At 44.8% G+C, this 16864-nt stretch overlaps 1 protein-coding gene across 4 annotated transcripts; it reads right to left on the bottom strand.

The window, feature by feature from the left end:
- Positions 1-1077: 1077 nt before the first annotated feature.
- pja2 (praja ring finger ubiquitin ligase 2) lies at positions 1078-15678 on the bottom strand. Of its 4 annotated transcripts, none has more exons than XM_062554436.1 (9): positions 15656-15678; positions 13781-13969; positions 11367-12618; positions 8649-8822; positions 5762-5947; positions 5265-5376; positions 3960-4074; positions 2537-2652; positions 1078-1748 (listed from the first exon to the last, which is right to left on the bottom strand). In XM_062554436.1, the coding sequence occupies exons 2-9, from the start codon at positions 13965-13967 to the stop codon at positions 1623-1625; spliced, it is 2268 nt and encodes a 755-aa protein (XP_062410420.1). In that variant the 5' UTR covers positions 13968-13969; positions 15656-15678; the 3' UTR covers positions 1078-1622. The 4 variants fall into 4 exon arrangements, with proteins under 4 accessions (XP_062410420.1, XP_062410419.1, XP_062410422.1 ...); XM_062554435.1 differs by lacking the exon at positions 15656-15678 and adding an exon at positions 15054-15220; XM_062554438.1 differs by lacking the exon at positions 15656-15678 and adding an exon at positions 15054-15220 and having other exon boundaries at positions 13897-13969.
- Between the last annotated feature and the right edge of the window lie 1186 nt (positions 15679-16864).

The raw sequence follows: 16864 nt of genomic DNA, 5'->3' as shown, positions 1-16864 counted from the left end.
CCTGACAGGTTTGCCAGAACCTAAGGATTTAGATAAAACCGTTTGCTAAATAGCAAGTATTTGGCTAATCAAAAGCAAAGGTTTACAGTAGGAGTATTGAGTTCATGGTCTTGGGGGTGTAGTTAGTGCCCTGCTCTACAAGAAGCTCCAGAAACACATAAAAAAAAACATTAAGGTGATATTACACAAAAGCTGGATAATAGACAAGACCACAGCTTTGTCTGCTGTGCCGGACAATGTTCTCATGTTCTGATACTGTTGTGTCTTGCTTTCTTCTCTGTCGTACATTAGGTCACTCTAAAGGCAAGGGCCCTATAATTCCAGTATATGACGAGGTTTCCTCACACAAATGTCAATGGGCTCCTTTTAAGTTATGTTTCTCACGTGTACATCATGGCAATCACTCACTTCTGCATGAATGTGGCTAAACCATCTAATGCCAGTCTGAGATTAAGTGGTCCACAGGCATGATGATGTGAATATTTACCATTCAGTCCATCTTGCTAAGATGGAAAGCAGGGAGCACATACAGAGGCCCCTAATCCAGGGGGGGTTATTGGAGTGTTTGCATTCCTGCGAATGCTCCACCTCAACCTTGCTATGAACTCCAGTCGGAGAGGTGGAATTCAATACCATACTGATTGATTCTGTAATGAGGACCATAAAACCACTGAGGGGCTCTCCTCTCGTCCACATTACCTTCCGCTGCCTATGAACACTTCACCTGAGGTATTGTGTGGTGGCGGGAATGGGTGGCCCCTATGTAGAAAGCCGGTGGATTTACTTTTGCTCTATGATTGAAGGCACACGTACTGTATTGTGTGTGGGGGGGAAAAATCTATCATTGAATTTCTCACAATTGCCATGACCACTAGAAATCCATCAGTGAGGGTCATGAGACCACCTTCCAGAGAGAAAAGAGTTTTCAGTACACAATGCCATGCGATAATGGGATTTTCACTTAATACACAGACTGATTATATAGTGCGTGGTTGTTTTTCTCTTTGAGATCAACACGAGAAAAGGGGAATGTTTAAAAAAAAAAAAAAAAACACTTTTATAAAGACAGTCAACTGATTCCCACTACCATGTTTATTTCGTGCTGGATTTCTGAAATGATACAGGAATTGCAACATACATTACGGTAACATAATAAGCACTGCTTTGCTGTGTCTTGCATTGTTTTTCTTTTTTCCCCTCTAAACACGTGTAAAAATCAGATGTTAATCAAAAGCTGGAATGACAATATCTTTTCCATATTTTTTTTTTTACATTTCAATGAACAAAAGCTTCATTTTAAGGGTGCTATGAATACATGTGGTTGTCGTTTTCCCTCACGGAACAACTGCAGATTGCTCACCCATGCTTTCTTTTTTTTTTTTTTAAACTGGAACATGGAAAAATAATCTACAAGAAAGGAAAAGGGGAAAAAAAGAAGAGTGATCATAACTGATCGGTTGACTCAGGGAGCCATAACTGCCCTCTGGGGCATTCGTTGATAACATGTGATGAAACTTCTCCCAACATTCACAAAGAAGCGGTTTCAGTGTGTGCTAGAGCAAGTGCATCGTTTGTTTGTTTGTGTTTGTTTGTTTTCGTTTTCTTTTCCTTTTCCTGGGGGTTCATCGCGTTCCGCCCGCGCTGTGGTTGGACGGGGGGCCGTCCTGCTCGGATGTGAAGGACGTGTGGACAGGGTGCTCCGCCTGAGCAGGGGTCAGAACGTGACGGCACACTGGGCAGGTCCCCGACTGGAGAACACAGAGCGCAACGACACCATTGATTAGACATGACCAAAACGTCCACCATGAATTCCCCCTTCTAGAACGGTCACTTGATACTATGCAAGTAGTACTTATCAAATCAAATCAAAATCAGGCTTATTGGCCATGTATACTTGCGTATACAAGGAATCTGGTCTCTGCATTTCTGCCATCCGTGAATTAGTGAACACACACAGTACACAGTGACCACACAGTGACCACACAGTGAGGTGAACTGCTGCCTGGACTTCTATGCGAGTAGTACTTACTGCTGCCCTAACATGTCCTTGTTACACCGTTACACTTGGTTGTTTCCCTTTTTGGCGCTTTGGATAATGAAACGCCAGCTAAATGCCTAAATTGAAATGCAAAACATGCCCCTCAAGCAACTAATCATGCATTACATTTCCTATACATGACCTTTATGGTAAATGAATAACATCAAACTACAAATCAGGAGGGAAAAAAAATCTATTACAGGCCACAACCTCACAGACGGACTGTGTCTGCAGGCATTTGGAGTGGCGCTGCAAGGCTCTCATTTGCCAGCAATAGTAGGAGGCTAACCGTAATTGAATCCATCCACACTATGATTACACTGATTACGCTCGCATCATTACCATCATCAGATGCGGTTTAGCTGCATTACAGGCCTTGGCCTTCTGGCCCTTTCCCTGGCTCTGTCTCTGTCACTCTCAATCACGCACGCGCACATACACACTCTCTCTCACACACACACTCACACACACACGTAGCACACACAAAGGAGCACTGACCTTCCTGAGCCAGAGGGTGACGCAGAGCTTGTGGAACATGTGGTGGCACGGCAGCTGGGTTGCGATCTCGCCGTTGACGTACTCGCAGCAGCAGATGGCACAGCACTGCTCCTGGCCTGAAAAATCACAACCCAGACAGAGACAGAGAGAGAAAAAAATGTCAGAAACAGACAAAAGGCAGACAGGCAGACAGACAGACAGGGAGAGACACAGGGGAAAAGAGAGACATGACCAGAGGGCAAGAAAGGGGAGAAAAAAGTATGCAGGAAACTACTGGAAATACCAAATTTACATTTAACAGACTGGATGAGGGAGAGGGGTGATGAGTGGGGGGGGACATGTTGCTCCCAAATGTCACTACTGTGTGCAAGCTCTTGAGTGATTTAATTGTAGACTTCTCCTTAGGTATTCACTGCGAGTCACCTCAAGAACACCTCATGAAGGACAAAGAGACTCTTCGACCCATATCTACACCTGAAGATTCTCAGGGACTTTGAAACGGATCCATCATACTTTCATAGTTTTTCTGTGTATAGATTGGTTTCTTTTTTAATCGATAAAGGTCTTCAAGATTCCCCAGTCCTCCAAAGTCATCTACAGTCAAGTCATCTTCATTTTCAAAATGGCTCAGCTTAGAAACGGAACGTAATAAAAATGACCAAAATCCAAAAACACCACTCAGCACCCAACCAAACTCTTTCATCCAAAAGCATAGAATCGTTCACCTTGAATCATTCATTTGAGTCCTTTGGAGGCGAAATGGAGGCAATTTAGCCAGCAGTCTGATTTATAGAGGCAAACAGACTGTGCACCGTGCACTATAAACCTTAGTGTCTGAAAATACATTTCCCTCCGAGATTTATAAAGCACTCCTGCTGTGCACATGCAGATGCGGCTTGCATAAGTTCTTCCTCATCATGACATCATATCCTTTTTGTGGTAGAAGAAGAAGAAGAGGACGAAGATGAAGAAGAAAATGCAAATATTAACTTGAAATTTCCAATTGGAATTCGATTTCATACATCACCTAATATACCGCAGATCCTTTTTTTTTTTACGGATTTATTACGTTTTTCTTTGCATGGTCCCTCATGAGTCAAACTGATGAATTGAGAGCTCCTTATATTCCCTACTGTGGACTGGTGCTTTTCCGGAGTAGTTTTCCAAAGCTAAAGCTTTACTTTTGAAATGCTGGCCCTAGGCTAGCAGGATGCCATTAGGCGAATAAGCTAAGGTAATAATCATATTTCAGCTTCACATGCTTCCAATTACCGATCACGTTTGGGTAGACAATACCTCCGACTTGGCTTTTGAAAGAGAGCGAGAGAAAAAACAAGAGAGGGGGCAGAGAAAGAGAAAAAGAGAGAAATGGGGGCGAGAGAGGGCGCAAAAAAGTCTGAAAGTCTGAAAAGGCGGCACCTACCACTGTGGTCATCCTCGACGGTGATCTGCGGCAGGCACTCGATGATTTGCTCGGTGGCAGGCGGGTGGGCCTGCTCCACCTCAATAGCCAGAGACTCCAGGTGGGCCAGCGCTGCCTGAAATCACCACACAGAGTAGACCACCGTCACATCCCACACACAAACCAACACAATATACAACCCAACACAACACAACACAACACAACACAACACAACACATTATAAACAACCCAACCCAACCCAATATACAACAACACACAACCCAACACAATACAATGTTTTTTCCAGTGGCAAGACTTTTTTGTTGAGATGAACTTCTTTTGTACAACCACTTATTTCGCAAGTCAGCTCTTGCCCTCTGCAATAAAACACCCACACCCACCTTAGACTGCAATTGAGACCAAACTAAATCTGTTCGCAACAGACGAATTAGTAACAATAAGGACAGACTATACTGTTGTTGTGGATGGGAATGAAATGAAATGGCCACTGTCTGGTTGTGGCACTTGTGTCTTTATGACGGGCTGGGCCTGAGTGCTCGGATCCGGTCACGTGGAGCCCCGTGTTTAATCGGCCACTTAGATCAGCACAGACGCGGTCATTTTTTATTCAAGACGCCGCAGCAGGCGAGGTGGAGGCGGAACGGGGTTTTTCCTTTTTTATTTATCTAAGTTTGGAACAAGGAACTCACAGTATTGATCAAATCTAATTTACAGAGAAGAGCAAGGGAGCACAGATGCTAAGACAGTCTGCCCCCCCCCCCCACCTCCCTCCTCCAGGACATACTGCAGTACTCAGTCGCAAACTGGTGTGTTCTTGGACTGAACATTTTGTACTGTATGAGGTTTCTTTTTTCTTTTCTTTTTTTTTTTTTTAAATTGTTACAAGTCAGTTAAGTCTGTGCTCACAACGCAAGAATATACATGTAAATGTAATTTTCCTTGAGTTCTGTTTATAACACTCAGAGTGGAAAACATACAAGGAATTATGAATGAAGTCTGACTCTGTGACAATGTAAACATCCAGAACACAGTTTTTTCCCCTTGGGAAGTGGTTCAACTGCTGAATAAATGCTCTGCATTACTATGGGGGGCCTCTGAACTTCTCTCCTCGATGCTCGATCCTCCAGGCTCGTTCCCACTGATCTATAACTAACACTGGATAGACTATCCCATTGTTGCCGCCCCATCATTCTTCATGTAAATCAGTGAGGACGAGGAGTAGGTCCGAGGAAGGAAGGGAGGATGTATAAAAGACTAAATGAGAGGCACCCTATGAGTCACCCAAGCAGTCGAGTAAAGTCCTACCTCCATGGCTTGGGCCAGCCTCTCCTCCAACGCCATATAGGTCAGCAGCTGGGGATCTACATAGGACATGGCCTGGGCCATGCCGAAGCCCTCGCCAAAGTCATTCAGCAACCTGAGAACCAGGGGACATTTTCAGTATTACTCACTCACCCAGCAGTCCTCAATTCACATACATGCAGGTGTGGGTGTGTGTGTGTGTGTGTGTATATCCAGTGCATTATTAAACAATAATGGACTTCTAATCCGTTAGCCAAAGTTAATCCTTCTTCAGGTAGTTCATGAACACCAATGAATTCTGTAGCCGTCAGCTCAAACCCCAACTCCGACTCAGGCTAAAACATGACACGAATTCAAAAGAAACATTCAACACAAACACAAACCAAAACTGGGAAACTACATTCAACACAAACTCAAACCGAAAGGTGATAAGTCAACACAAACTCAAAAACTCAAAAGCAACATTCCCACGGTTTCTCTCGCACATCCCCGGCACCGACCTCCACTCTGTGTCCAGGTCCTCGCTGACGCTGGAGTCGTCCTCGAGGTTGTTGTTGCCGTCCAGGATGAAGAGTCCAGGGTGCACAAAGTGGCTGAGGCCGTCGGGCTCCTCGTCGCTGCTGCTGCCCGTCTCCTCGTTGTCCATCAGCCACGGGATCTCGCCCTCCTCCAGCGGAGCCTGGTCCCTGCGGAACGCACCGGAACAAGCCCACCGGTCAGTTCTTTCATTCGTTCAAGACCAAACATAAAGCAAACATAAACATAAGCGTTTTTCTGTCTACAATCATTCATTCATTAATTCATTAATTCATTAAATCATGATTAAATGAATTCATTAATCAATTCATTCAATTATTCCTTAAAGTGATCTTCAGGAATGTAATGACAAAAAAACATGACATGAAAAGCTAGCCGACACTTACATTTGCATTAGCTAACATCATACTTAAAACAGCATTATTCAGCGAGAACCTTAAAATAAACACATTATCAAATACACTGCCACTGTGTATTTAGAGATGACACAAAACCATTCTCTATATGACAGGCTGATTTGGATAAAACCCATGAGCCAAAAGTAGATATGCCGAAAAAAAAAAACATTTCAATGACAAAGTCATAACAAAGCACTGACGCAAAAAGGAACAGTGCCGTCCTGTTTTTATCACATATTCATTTGTCACGATGGCTGGGACAAAGCGTCCTCACGGTCGCAGTACTTTAACGACGATTATTTGCATTTCCTACTGATGAAATGGCTGTTTCTGCTGGTCTAGCAACAAATTTAAAACTAATGTGCGACAAAATATAATGCAGTGTATTGTAAAGCACCACAGACAGTGGAATGCCACGCTGACTGTAATGCTACAGTACGTCAAGTAATCTAATACAATACACTGTAATCTAATAAGAGTTGTGGTGTGGGTAGTGTAGGGTTTAGCTTGTTGTAATTTAATAACACTATTCCATGTAGCCCCATTTTGCTATACTCTAAAGTATGATGTTTAACGAGTGAGAACTTTTTATATTCTTTTTGGGCCATAGTGCTATACACAGATTAAATCTAGTCCTGGACTAAAAGACAGCTTCAACTGAGATTTACACTGAAAAATGGCTTTAGTCTAGGGCTCGGACTAGGACTAGGCTTTATCCACGTATGGGAAAACAGCCACCCCGTTAGCACTGATAATGAGGCCTATGCGAGGAACTCGAAGAGCTGTAGGATGACCAACCCATGGCAAACTCTCCAGCTGTACCCGCTGACTGTAGCACTGCTAATGTGAGGAGGCCTGTGCTAGGGACCGTGTGTGTGTGTGTGTGTGTGTGTGTGTGTGTGTGTGTGTGTGTGTGTGGAGGAAGGGGGGTTGGTGTTGGTGTTGGCTCGTGTCTCCTCTAGGACTATAGGATGTCCTGTGCATCCTGACCACAGCGCTGAACACCACCAAATGCCGTGCCAGTAATCTAATCAGTAGTGGACAGCAACTAAGTCGCCGACATGTAATCTGTTGCTATACTCGAGCAGCCCTGAGCATGTTATCTGTATCTCCTAGGGAGCACATGTTTTTAGAGGTTTCGTGTGCTTGCAAGATATAGATGTAAAATCTTACATCTAATCCAACTACAGGGTAATGTACGATTCCCCCATTTGTTGAACTGAAAAATGACTGTCTTTAGGAGGTGTCTGAATAACAAATATCACTGTTGTGAATAGCACAGTAAAAAACAAGTGGAATAGCCTACCTCCATCTGAAAACAAACTAGCACTATATAACCTAAACGATAAACTATAAATGCCATAACACTTTTTAGAACAGTAAACGAAAGGGAATAGAGAGGCAATCACGGATTCCGGAAAACTAATCTTGTTCATTTTATTCAAATTAGAAGACAAGGCTACTTCTCTCAACACTCGGAGGTAGTTTATGTAACAACAAATCAAATGTAGCGTAGCGCCAAGCGGCACTGTGTCTGCGGTGCTGGAGGAAGTGATGTATGTGTGCAGCAGTGTCTGCAATGAGGAACAGGAAGTTCCCTAAAACAGCCACTGCAATCACATGTCTGTGTGGTGGTAAAGTATAGCGATGCGAGACGGTGATGTGCAATAATGTTGTGTAATGAATCAGATTAGTGGCTGGCATGCATGAGCGTGTGCGCGTATGTGTGTGTGGATGTGTTAATGCGTGTGTGTGTGTACAGTATACGTGTCTCAATGGGGTTAGGCAATACTGTGCTGCCCAAGTGGCCATTAGAAGTGTCTGGTGTGCTGTAAAGGGAATTAAAGGTTAGTTTAGAGAGGTGGTCAATACAGAGCTGTCCCCTTTCAGTATTCTAAATGTAAAGACAGCAATGCTGTAATAAGAATCATATTGGTGTGTGTGTGTGTGTGTAGCTAGTTAATGTTTTGTATGTTATATAATGCTGGTGGTAATACAGTATAATGTGATAAAAAATATCATTCTGTGTATTGTATTCTTATGTGTGTTGTGTTACCTGTTTTGTTGTGCGTCGTGTGTGTTGTGTATTGTTGTGTGTTGACTTGTGCTGTGTGTTGTATTGTTGTGTGTTGTCTTGTGCCGTGTGTTTTGTGTTGTATTGTTCTGTGTTGTGTTGTGTTGTGTTTTGTATTGTTCTGTGTTGTCTTGTGTTGTCTTGTATTGTTGTGTGTTGTCTGTTGTGTTGTATTGTACCGTTTTGTGTCGTTTTTATACTGCATTGTGTATCATATCTTGTGTTGTGTATTGTATAGTATTGTATAGTATAGTGCTGTGTGCGGTGCGGTGCTCACTGGTCAGTGGCGGGGGCCTGTGTGGAGGTCTGGGCCCCGGGCTCCTGCTGTGTTGTGTATTGTATTGTATTGTATAATGCTGTGTGCGGTGCGGTGCTCACTGGTCAGTGGAGGGGGCCTGTGTGGAGGTCTGGGCCCCGGGCTCCTGCTCCCCGGTCGGCAGCTCGTCCAGCCAGGGCAGCGTCTCCCAGCTCTCCTCGCTCGAGCGCCTCTCCGGCTCCACGCCCGAGTCCGATGCCCACGACGCCGACCACTCGCCCTCGCTGCACTCCGAACTGAAACACACACACACAAACGGACACACACACACACACACACACACGCACGCACACACGCACACACGCGCACACACACACACAGAGGACATGAGCATGCAAGAAGCATTCAACCACAATTTTACAATGTGTTAAAATGTGATAATATGCAAGTCACGTAAAGCCATAACCCCCACAAAAAGGACATAGACAACATAAAATGTTGAAAAAGGAAAATACTTCATGGGAAATACATGTTCATTTTGAATTTTGATGCCAGCAACATGGTTTTTTTTTTTTTTAAAGTTGGGACATAATTTAGCAAAATTCTGTAAATGTTTAGGAACTGAGGAACTAAGCACTGAAATACGTTGGATACTTGGATAGGCCCCTGATTTCTTAAAAGAATGGCACATTTTGATTGGGCTAACCACAGGACCTTTTTCTACCTAAGTCCATTTTACACAAGCTCAGGCCCAGATAAGACAGTGGCATTTGTGTACCATGTCTAAATGCAGTTTTGGCTGTTGCATGGTAAAGTTTACACTAGCATTTCTGAATTGAGTATCAGACAGTGCTAATGGACAATGGTTATCACTGATTTTCTGAGCGCATACAATGATTTTCTTTACAAAAACAGGCTTGGTTTTAATGCAGTGCCCAAATGGTCCAAAGGACCACAGCTATCCAATATTGTTTTTCAGCTCTATCCTTTGTTGCAAAGCTTTCTTTGGATTCTTTGGATATTGGAATCATATTATGTACTGTAAGTGATTAACTCTCCAATTAAAATGTAAAAAATAATCACATTGTTTCATCATTTATCCACACAGGTTTACACTAGTAATTAATACCCCTACATCTTTAATTCTAAGAGCCTCTCTGTAATGCTCTTTTTCATACCTTATCATTTTGCCAGTTAACCTAATAAGTTCTGAAGCATTCCCCCTTTTGTTTTCATTACACTATTTTTTACAGCATTTTGTTACCCTGTCCCTGTTTTTTAAAAAAAACTTGTTGTTGCTGGTATACAATTCAAAATGAACATATATTTACCATGAAATTCTGACAAATTTGTCATTTTCAACATTTTACACAATGTCCCAACTTTTTCTGATTTGGGGTTGTAAACACACGCACACAAGACAACCCAGTGTTTTCCCCACACCATGATGCAAATAAACACACCTACATGTTGTGCAGTGAACAACCCCTCCCTACATTAACACCCTTCTAACTCACACACACACACACACACACACGGGACACAAGCACACACACACGTGAGTTGCAGTTCGCAGGAGAGCGTCTAATCTGCTTAGTGAGGGAGCCTTAAGTGGCCAAGTGGCTGGGAGTGCGGCTGTGAGCGGCTGAGAGAGAGAGCGAGAGAGAGAGAGAGAGAGAGAGAGAGAGAGAGAGAGAGAGAGAGAGAGAGAGAGAGAGAGAGAGAGAGAGAGAGAGAGAGAGAGAGAGAGAGAGAGAGAGCGAGAGCGAGAGAGAGACACCTCTGCCACCTCCAGCCATGTGCGCCGGGGGCCTGAGTAAGCACAAACACGAGGCACAGGGCTGACTGCACGCCCTCAGCCCTCAGCCCTCACTCCACTCACTCCCTCAGTCACTCAACACACCCCACCTCCCCTCCGCCACATCAATGGGCCATATTCATCACCCCCTCAACGCCCGGGCACACTCCTCTACAGGCAAACAGCTTCCTTTATAAACACACATATCGAGCAAATAAAAAGGGCAAAAACAGCAGCAGTAGTACTAGTCGCAGTATGCTAGGCTCATGGTAGTTATAGGCTTGGTTGTAGTAGTGCATAATTACTCAAGGAGTATGGAGTCAGCCACTGAACTATTCTTTCACACAGACTTATGTCACAGACCAGGTATGCCATGTTTTTGGAGGTGCAAACAAATGCATAACCATGGAAATCACATAGGGAACTGGTGGAGACATGGAGCTTTGTGCTGTGAAATTTTAATTTCCCATTTTAATTGTGTGTTTCTTAAGGCATTGAACTCGGCTGTGATGTTTCGCGCTGCATTGAACTCGGCTTACATGACCATACACATGGATTGGCTTTAAATATATATATTAAAATATAATTTCCTATGTAATTTCCATGGTGATGCGTTTGCTTGCACCTCCAAAAACCATGGCGTACCTGCCGGTACCTGGTTACCCATAGACTACCGCTCAAAAACGCCCACAAATGCCCGTATGTTTGTGTGAAAGAATGGAGTATGAGTGGTGCACATACAAACTACCTTCTGAACCAAGCATAGTAATGCACGGGGTATCATCCACACCAAGGTCATGGGCATAATTACACAGGAGGAGAAAAACTGATCAATGGAGGCCTTGTATGGTTCAGTCGAGGGTGTGCATGTAAACAGGAGACTCAAACCAAGGCAGCTCCGTAGCTACAGTGCTTATTTAATATCAATGAGCCAGTGAGTAGGCCTAGTTAACATCTAAAAATACAAGTTGAAAGAGTGATTACTTGAGAGTGCGGAACACGCGTGCAGAGATGAGGGAATATTAGCCTGTGAGTGACCTACCTGTCGTCCCCCTTGCGGGCCGCAGCGCACTTCTCACTGAACTCCTCCAGGTCTTCCCAGAAGTCGTCCTCCTCGTCATCGTCGTCGTCAGCCCTCGACGTCTGGCTCTTCCTCGACGCGACGCCGCTCTCCTGGCTCCTCATCGGCGCCTGCGAGACGGCGTTCCCGCCGCGGCAGCGCTCCGGCTTCGGGAGGTCGAAGAGGAACGCCGCGCCGGGCCTCTCCGTCTGCGTCAGGAAGAACGGCGGCGCCGAGCCACACTTGACCTTCCCGGCGCTTCGCCCCGCGGCGCCCCCGCTGCCACAAAACGGCGACGCCTCCTCGGCCTGGGCGGAGGAAGAGGTGCTGGACGAAGGTCTCTTTTTCTCCAGGTGCGTCTCGCTGGTCTGTTTGCGGATTTTGGGCCGGACCACCATCTCCGTGGAGGAAGCTGCTGCAGCAGCAGCGCCGCCGCCGGCGGGGGCAACGGCGGCAGACGACCCCTGAGCGTTCATGGCGTTCTCAACGTCCTTAAACGAGGCCGTGACCTCCGACCCGCTTGCGTCCTGCGCTCCCGCCCCACGTCTGTCCATGCCGGCGTCCGCCGAGGACGCGCACACGGTTTCACAGTTCGAGTCGCGGCGCGTCCTTCCGTGAGCCGTGGTCAGCAGCTCCTCCGGGGCAACTTTTGCGGAGTCCCTGCCGCCGCCGCCGCCGCTGGCATCCTGCGAGGAGGACGAGGCCACGTCGCCCTCCCCGCCGCTGGCACCCAGCCTGTTGCGCAGGTACGAGTGCAGCCCGTTCAGGTAGTCAAAGTCCTTGCCCAGGTCGTTAATCATGCTGTCCAGACGCCGCTGCAGGCCGGCCGACGGGTCGGAGTCGGCGCCCGAGTCGTCCAGCTCGCGATCACCGTCGTCGTCCTCCTCCTCCTCCTCGGCGTCGCTGCTGTCCGGCTCGTAGGAGTCGATGTTGACGAAGCTGAGGGTGCTCGGGTTGGGAGAGGCCGCGCTCCTCTCGTCCGCCTTCTCGTCCTCCATTAAGGGCCAGGCGCTGGCCTCCGCGCCCCGCTCTCTGGGCATCGGCTCCGGGGCCACCGCGTGGTCACTCCTGAGCTTCTTGCGGTGGATGCCGGAGGACACCTCCACGCCGCCCCGACCGGACGACTGCTTCCTAGTGGGGGCCGCCTCCTTGCTGGACTTTGAGGGCAGCTCCGGGTGGACAGTGTTGACGGGGAAGATGGCCTGCAGCATCGAGGAGATGTTCCCTTTTGTGGCTGAACAGAAAGAACAAGAATAAGGAAGACGCCAACTTAAAACTGTAGACTCACATACCTCCAGTCAGAAATGCAAACGCGTTAACAGCTGGCAGAGTCACGTTGATGCCAGTCTATGTAGAAGAGAAAAAAATATGTCTAGAGGATTTTAAGCCTCCATCAATCAGCCTTCCTTTTAGCATCAGAAATGAAGGTGAAGAGGTGCCGTTTGCACCACATCACCATTCAAGCAGATGAGTGCACAAGACCCAAGCTTCTCCAGTAAATGTAAAAATTCAAGGATTTTATCTTTCCATCAAAGGAGTGATTTTATGATGGCTGTGATTTATTGCCTGTCTAACTTTTTAAAAGATCCTTCAGCCTTGATTTCAGGGATTTTTCCATCATTCGTTAATCTCAAAGACGTATAATAATGTTTTTTTGTGCATCAGTGAGTATCTAATATGTGTTATTTATGGAGGTCTTTTAAATGTGTGAAAACACCACAATGCACATCAAAACCATTTGCCCCTCGCTCCGCAATCCTCCACCAATAATTTGTATAATGAGGCTAGATCAGGGGTATCTCCTACAGGCTGTCGTCTGTCAACACCCACAAACGAAGATGAATGAACCTCACAGAGAGTGATGGCCCACACAAAAGTCTTTCTTCAAGTCTGCTGCAATCCTAGAGTAAGATTACAGCCTGCATTTATAGAAGCCAGCCTCGTATGCCAAACTAACCAAGAGGCACCACTGAATTTGAAACGTCCATTGCAGACAAAATTATCGGCTAACACTAAAATACTAAACAAAGCGTAAAAAAAACCAAACTTGAATGCTACGCAAGCTTAGCGGTCTGTCAAGTAACCCCAAGTAGATGTTACAGTAAATAGAACTCCAACTCTGATCCCATGTCCATTCTTTGCTAACAGATGCATCGACAGATTGTCTAATGGTTACATTGTGGAGTTTCTAGTTTTCAGAAGGAATCTTTGCTTGTATCTAACAACTGGTGTGCCATTTCTTTTCTGAGCTGACAAGAGAGTGAATATTTGTATCAGTGAACATAACGGAATTCCACAGCAGGTGTATGAAAGGTGATGTAGTCAAGTCCCTGCTGTGCACTGCTGATTTGTCTAGCTTCTATGTTTAACTTTGGGAGTAAATGCACTATACACACTTATGGAGCGTTCGCCTTCGACACTGTTCATCTCCATTTCCTGTCTGTCCTCAGTAGACGAGATTCTGCATTTGGAGGTGGGCCGGAAAGTGACGTAGGCGTGTCTCCTGCCGTACCTCCTTCCTGTGATGGTCTGATAGCCACCAGCTGGTTTGGGCCAGGCAGACTTGCCAGCTTCCTGACCCATAACTTAGGAAGGCGAGGGTGGGGTGAAGAAGGTGAGGGCAGCAGGGAAAAACAAGCAAAGTTTTAACCCCACAGACTAAAACTCATGACATGCAGGTTCTACATTGGAGACAACAAAGTGCAAATGACTAAAGGGTAATAACTTTGCCAAGTGCAAAGTTTTCCAAAAACTAGTATAGCCTATAAAGTAGAGTTGTGTCATGTTTGAAGATAACTTTCTACCTTTCTAACTAATCTTCTTTACTTAGAACAAACTCATTCACTACGATGTCATGCTACCACACATCAGGTCATTTTCACAATTTCGTCTGCAAATGTATAAACTGGCTGAGGTTAGGCTAATGAACCTCCAAATGCCTGCAGTCAGTGAGTCATGTTTTTAACGCTACGCCATTATGCACCAAAAAATGCAGCGATACATGGCAAAGACATCGAGCCACAAGCGCTGAAGGCAGCGTTAGCTATTAAAAGACAATCCTTGTTCAATGAAAAATACGATGTGTTAATCAGCACAAAGCTTATGTTAGCTTAACACCTAACGAAGTTACGCCAGCTAAATGTGTCAACCAGGCACTCCCTGACAGATCGTATTAACGCTGATTAATTCTGCAGTTCTTCTGTATGCAAACCGTTAATGGTCTATGTCAACATGACTTATTCTATCGCACAATCTCTGGAGAACGCGGTGATCTACTACAGCGATAGAAATGAACGTCAATACTTTAAAACTTCATGCATAGCCGCTTTGGTTAGCTAGCATGCAAACACTGGCCGAGTCTGTCTGTCATGACATGGCTGACTACAAACACACAGGAGCCATTGTTCCTCATTTTACTATTGTGCACTCGAAGGATAGACAGAAAATGCTGGCAAATGCCAATTTAGCAAACATTTCAATGCAATCCCATCGACTGGATTCAAGAAGTGTTAAATGGAACATAGCTCACGGCAGACAAAGTCAAACTTGGCAAAAGGGCCTAGCAAACTATGGTAGCCAGTTAGCTTGTTCAATGTTGATAGCTAAGTGCTTAGCTAGCATTTGTTACCAAACAAGGAAGGCTGGCATACAACAACAAAAATACATTACCTAGGCGAGCCGACAGGAAGACATTACAGCAGACTTCTCCATGCAATCATGGATGTGTTTCGCAAATAACCTGTTTATTTAGCTACCATTTATATTAGCCAACTTTAAGCTGTTGTAATCTATCCAGAACCTTTTTACCTGCGTCCGGGGATTCAGCTAGCAAGCTAAGGATGTACAGAGCTGTCAGCGTCACAGTCAAACATCAGGGTCATATGACAGAATTTGACCAATCAGGCCGCAGCAAAATAATCAGTTATGGGGATAAAATGGTAATACCACGTGTACAGTTCACACACCAGGCTAGACAGCCAGACAGTATGAGAATATATATATATATATAGCCAGACAGTATGAATATGCATATATATATATATATGCATATTCATACTGTCTGGCTATATATATATATATACAGAGAGAGAGAGCGAGAGAGACACAGACACACAGACACACACACACACACACACACACACACACACACACACACACACACACACACACACACACACACACACACACACACACACACACACACAACATACAAGACTGACATAGGCTACAAGACTGTCTGCATAGAATAAAACCCATATCCAGACCTTCACCTTACAATTCTTTAGTTACTTCAGCAGTGGTTCACCGAACTGTGCCTGTGAAAAATAAAATGTTAGCACTTTCTAAAAAAAACCACACTTATGAATAGACATGTTTAAGTAAATAGTTACCTGTGCCTGAGTAGGCTAGCCTACTGGGAAGTGTATGGACTACAAACATAATAGGAATCTTATAGCCAATTTTGGGACAAAAAAAATGTTAGGCCTAGCCTAATTGTAGGCTACCAAGCTTCTGAAGGGACATGATGGAAATTATTTTTTTAGAGGAGAATATTAATATTTAAAGCTTTTTCATTCCCTTGCAGTAGTTTTGCAATATTTAACTTGACTTGAAATGTGAAACAAAAGTTATGTTTATGACAAAGGTAATCCATCCATCATTGTTTTTTATGCATAGGCTATGTGCACATTTCAATAATGGAAATCTCCATATTTAAATCTCCATCGCAATCATACTTTAGTTTCTACCTCACTTTTGTTCCAGTCTGTCTGTTTTTTTCTCTATATAGGGTATGAAACTAAGGCAACTAACTAAGCCATAAAGCCATTTGTGTGTCTCATAGCCAATGCATGAAAGTTGAGATCCCTGCACCTTACTGGTGGAGAATGCTGAGACCTAATGTAGTGAGAAATTCCATAATGTATGTTTCAATCATGTGTTTCACTCATTGCCACCTAAAGTCTTTGATCAAGCCAACCCCAAAAGACCTTTCATCAATCATGAGCACGTGCAGCCTTTTGTCACTGTGAGTACTCATGATTGACAAGGTCGTCTCTTGACACAATCACCGATCAGAGCTAGTTTCATCTGATGCAATACTGGTGCCTCACTTAACAGGACATGGCCGGAGATGGGCCTCACGTGAGACAACGATAGGAGGATCTCAAGAAATGCATTTAATGGTGGCGATGCTGGTGTATACATTGTATCAACTCCCGGATCCGTTGCAATAAACTCGAGTTTCGTCTTTGCCATCACTCGGTTTGGATTGTCTCCATTTTGTTGTATAGTTGGTCATTTTTTGGACTACACTAACCTCACCAGTTAACAGCACCTGTCCTGTGTGAAATCCTACTTACCTAAGGTGACTGTTTACATTTTAAGTATCAATGTAATTCACACACCTAACCCGACTAGCAACATATAGCATGCAAGGGAGATGGTCCACTCACTCCGCTGTGTCTGTGTGTGATGTGGCT

This window comes from Sardina pilchardus, chromosome 14 (assembly GCF_963854185.1).
Source record: "Sardina pilchardus chromosome 14, fSarPil1.1, whole genome shotgun sequence".
In the NCBI taxonomy this organism is placed as follows: Eukaryota; Metazoa; Chordata; class Actinopteri; order Clupeiformes; family Clupeidae; genus Sardina; species Sardina pilchardus.
This window is presented reverse-complemented; position numbering and strand designations above follow the sequence as displayed.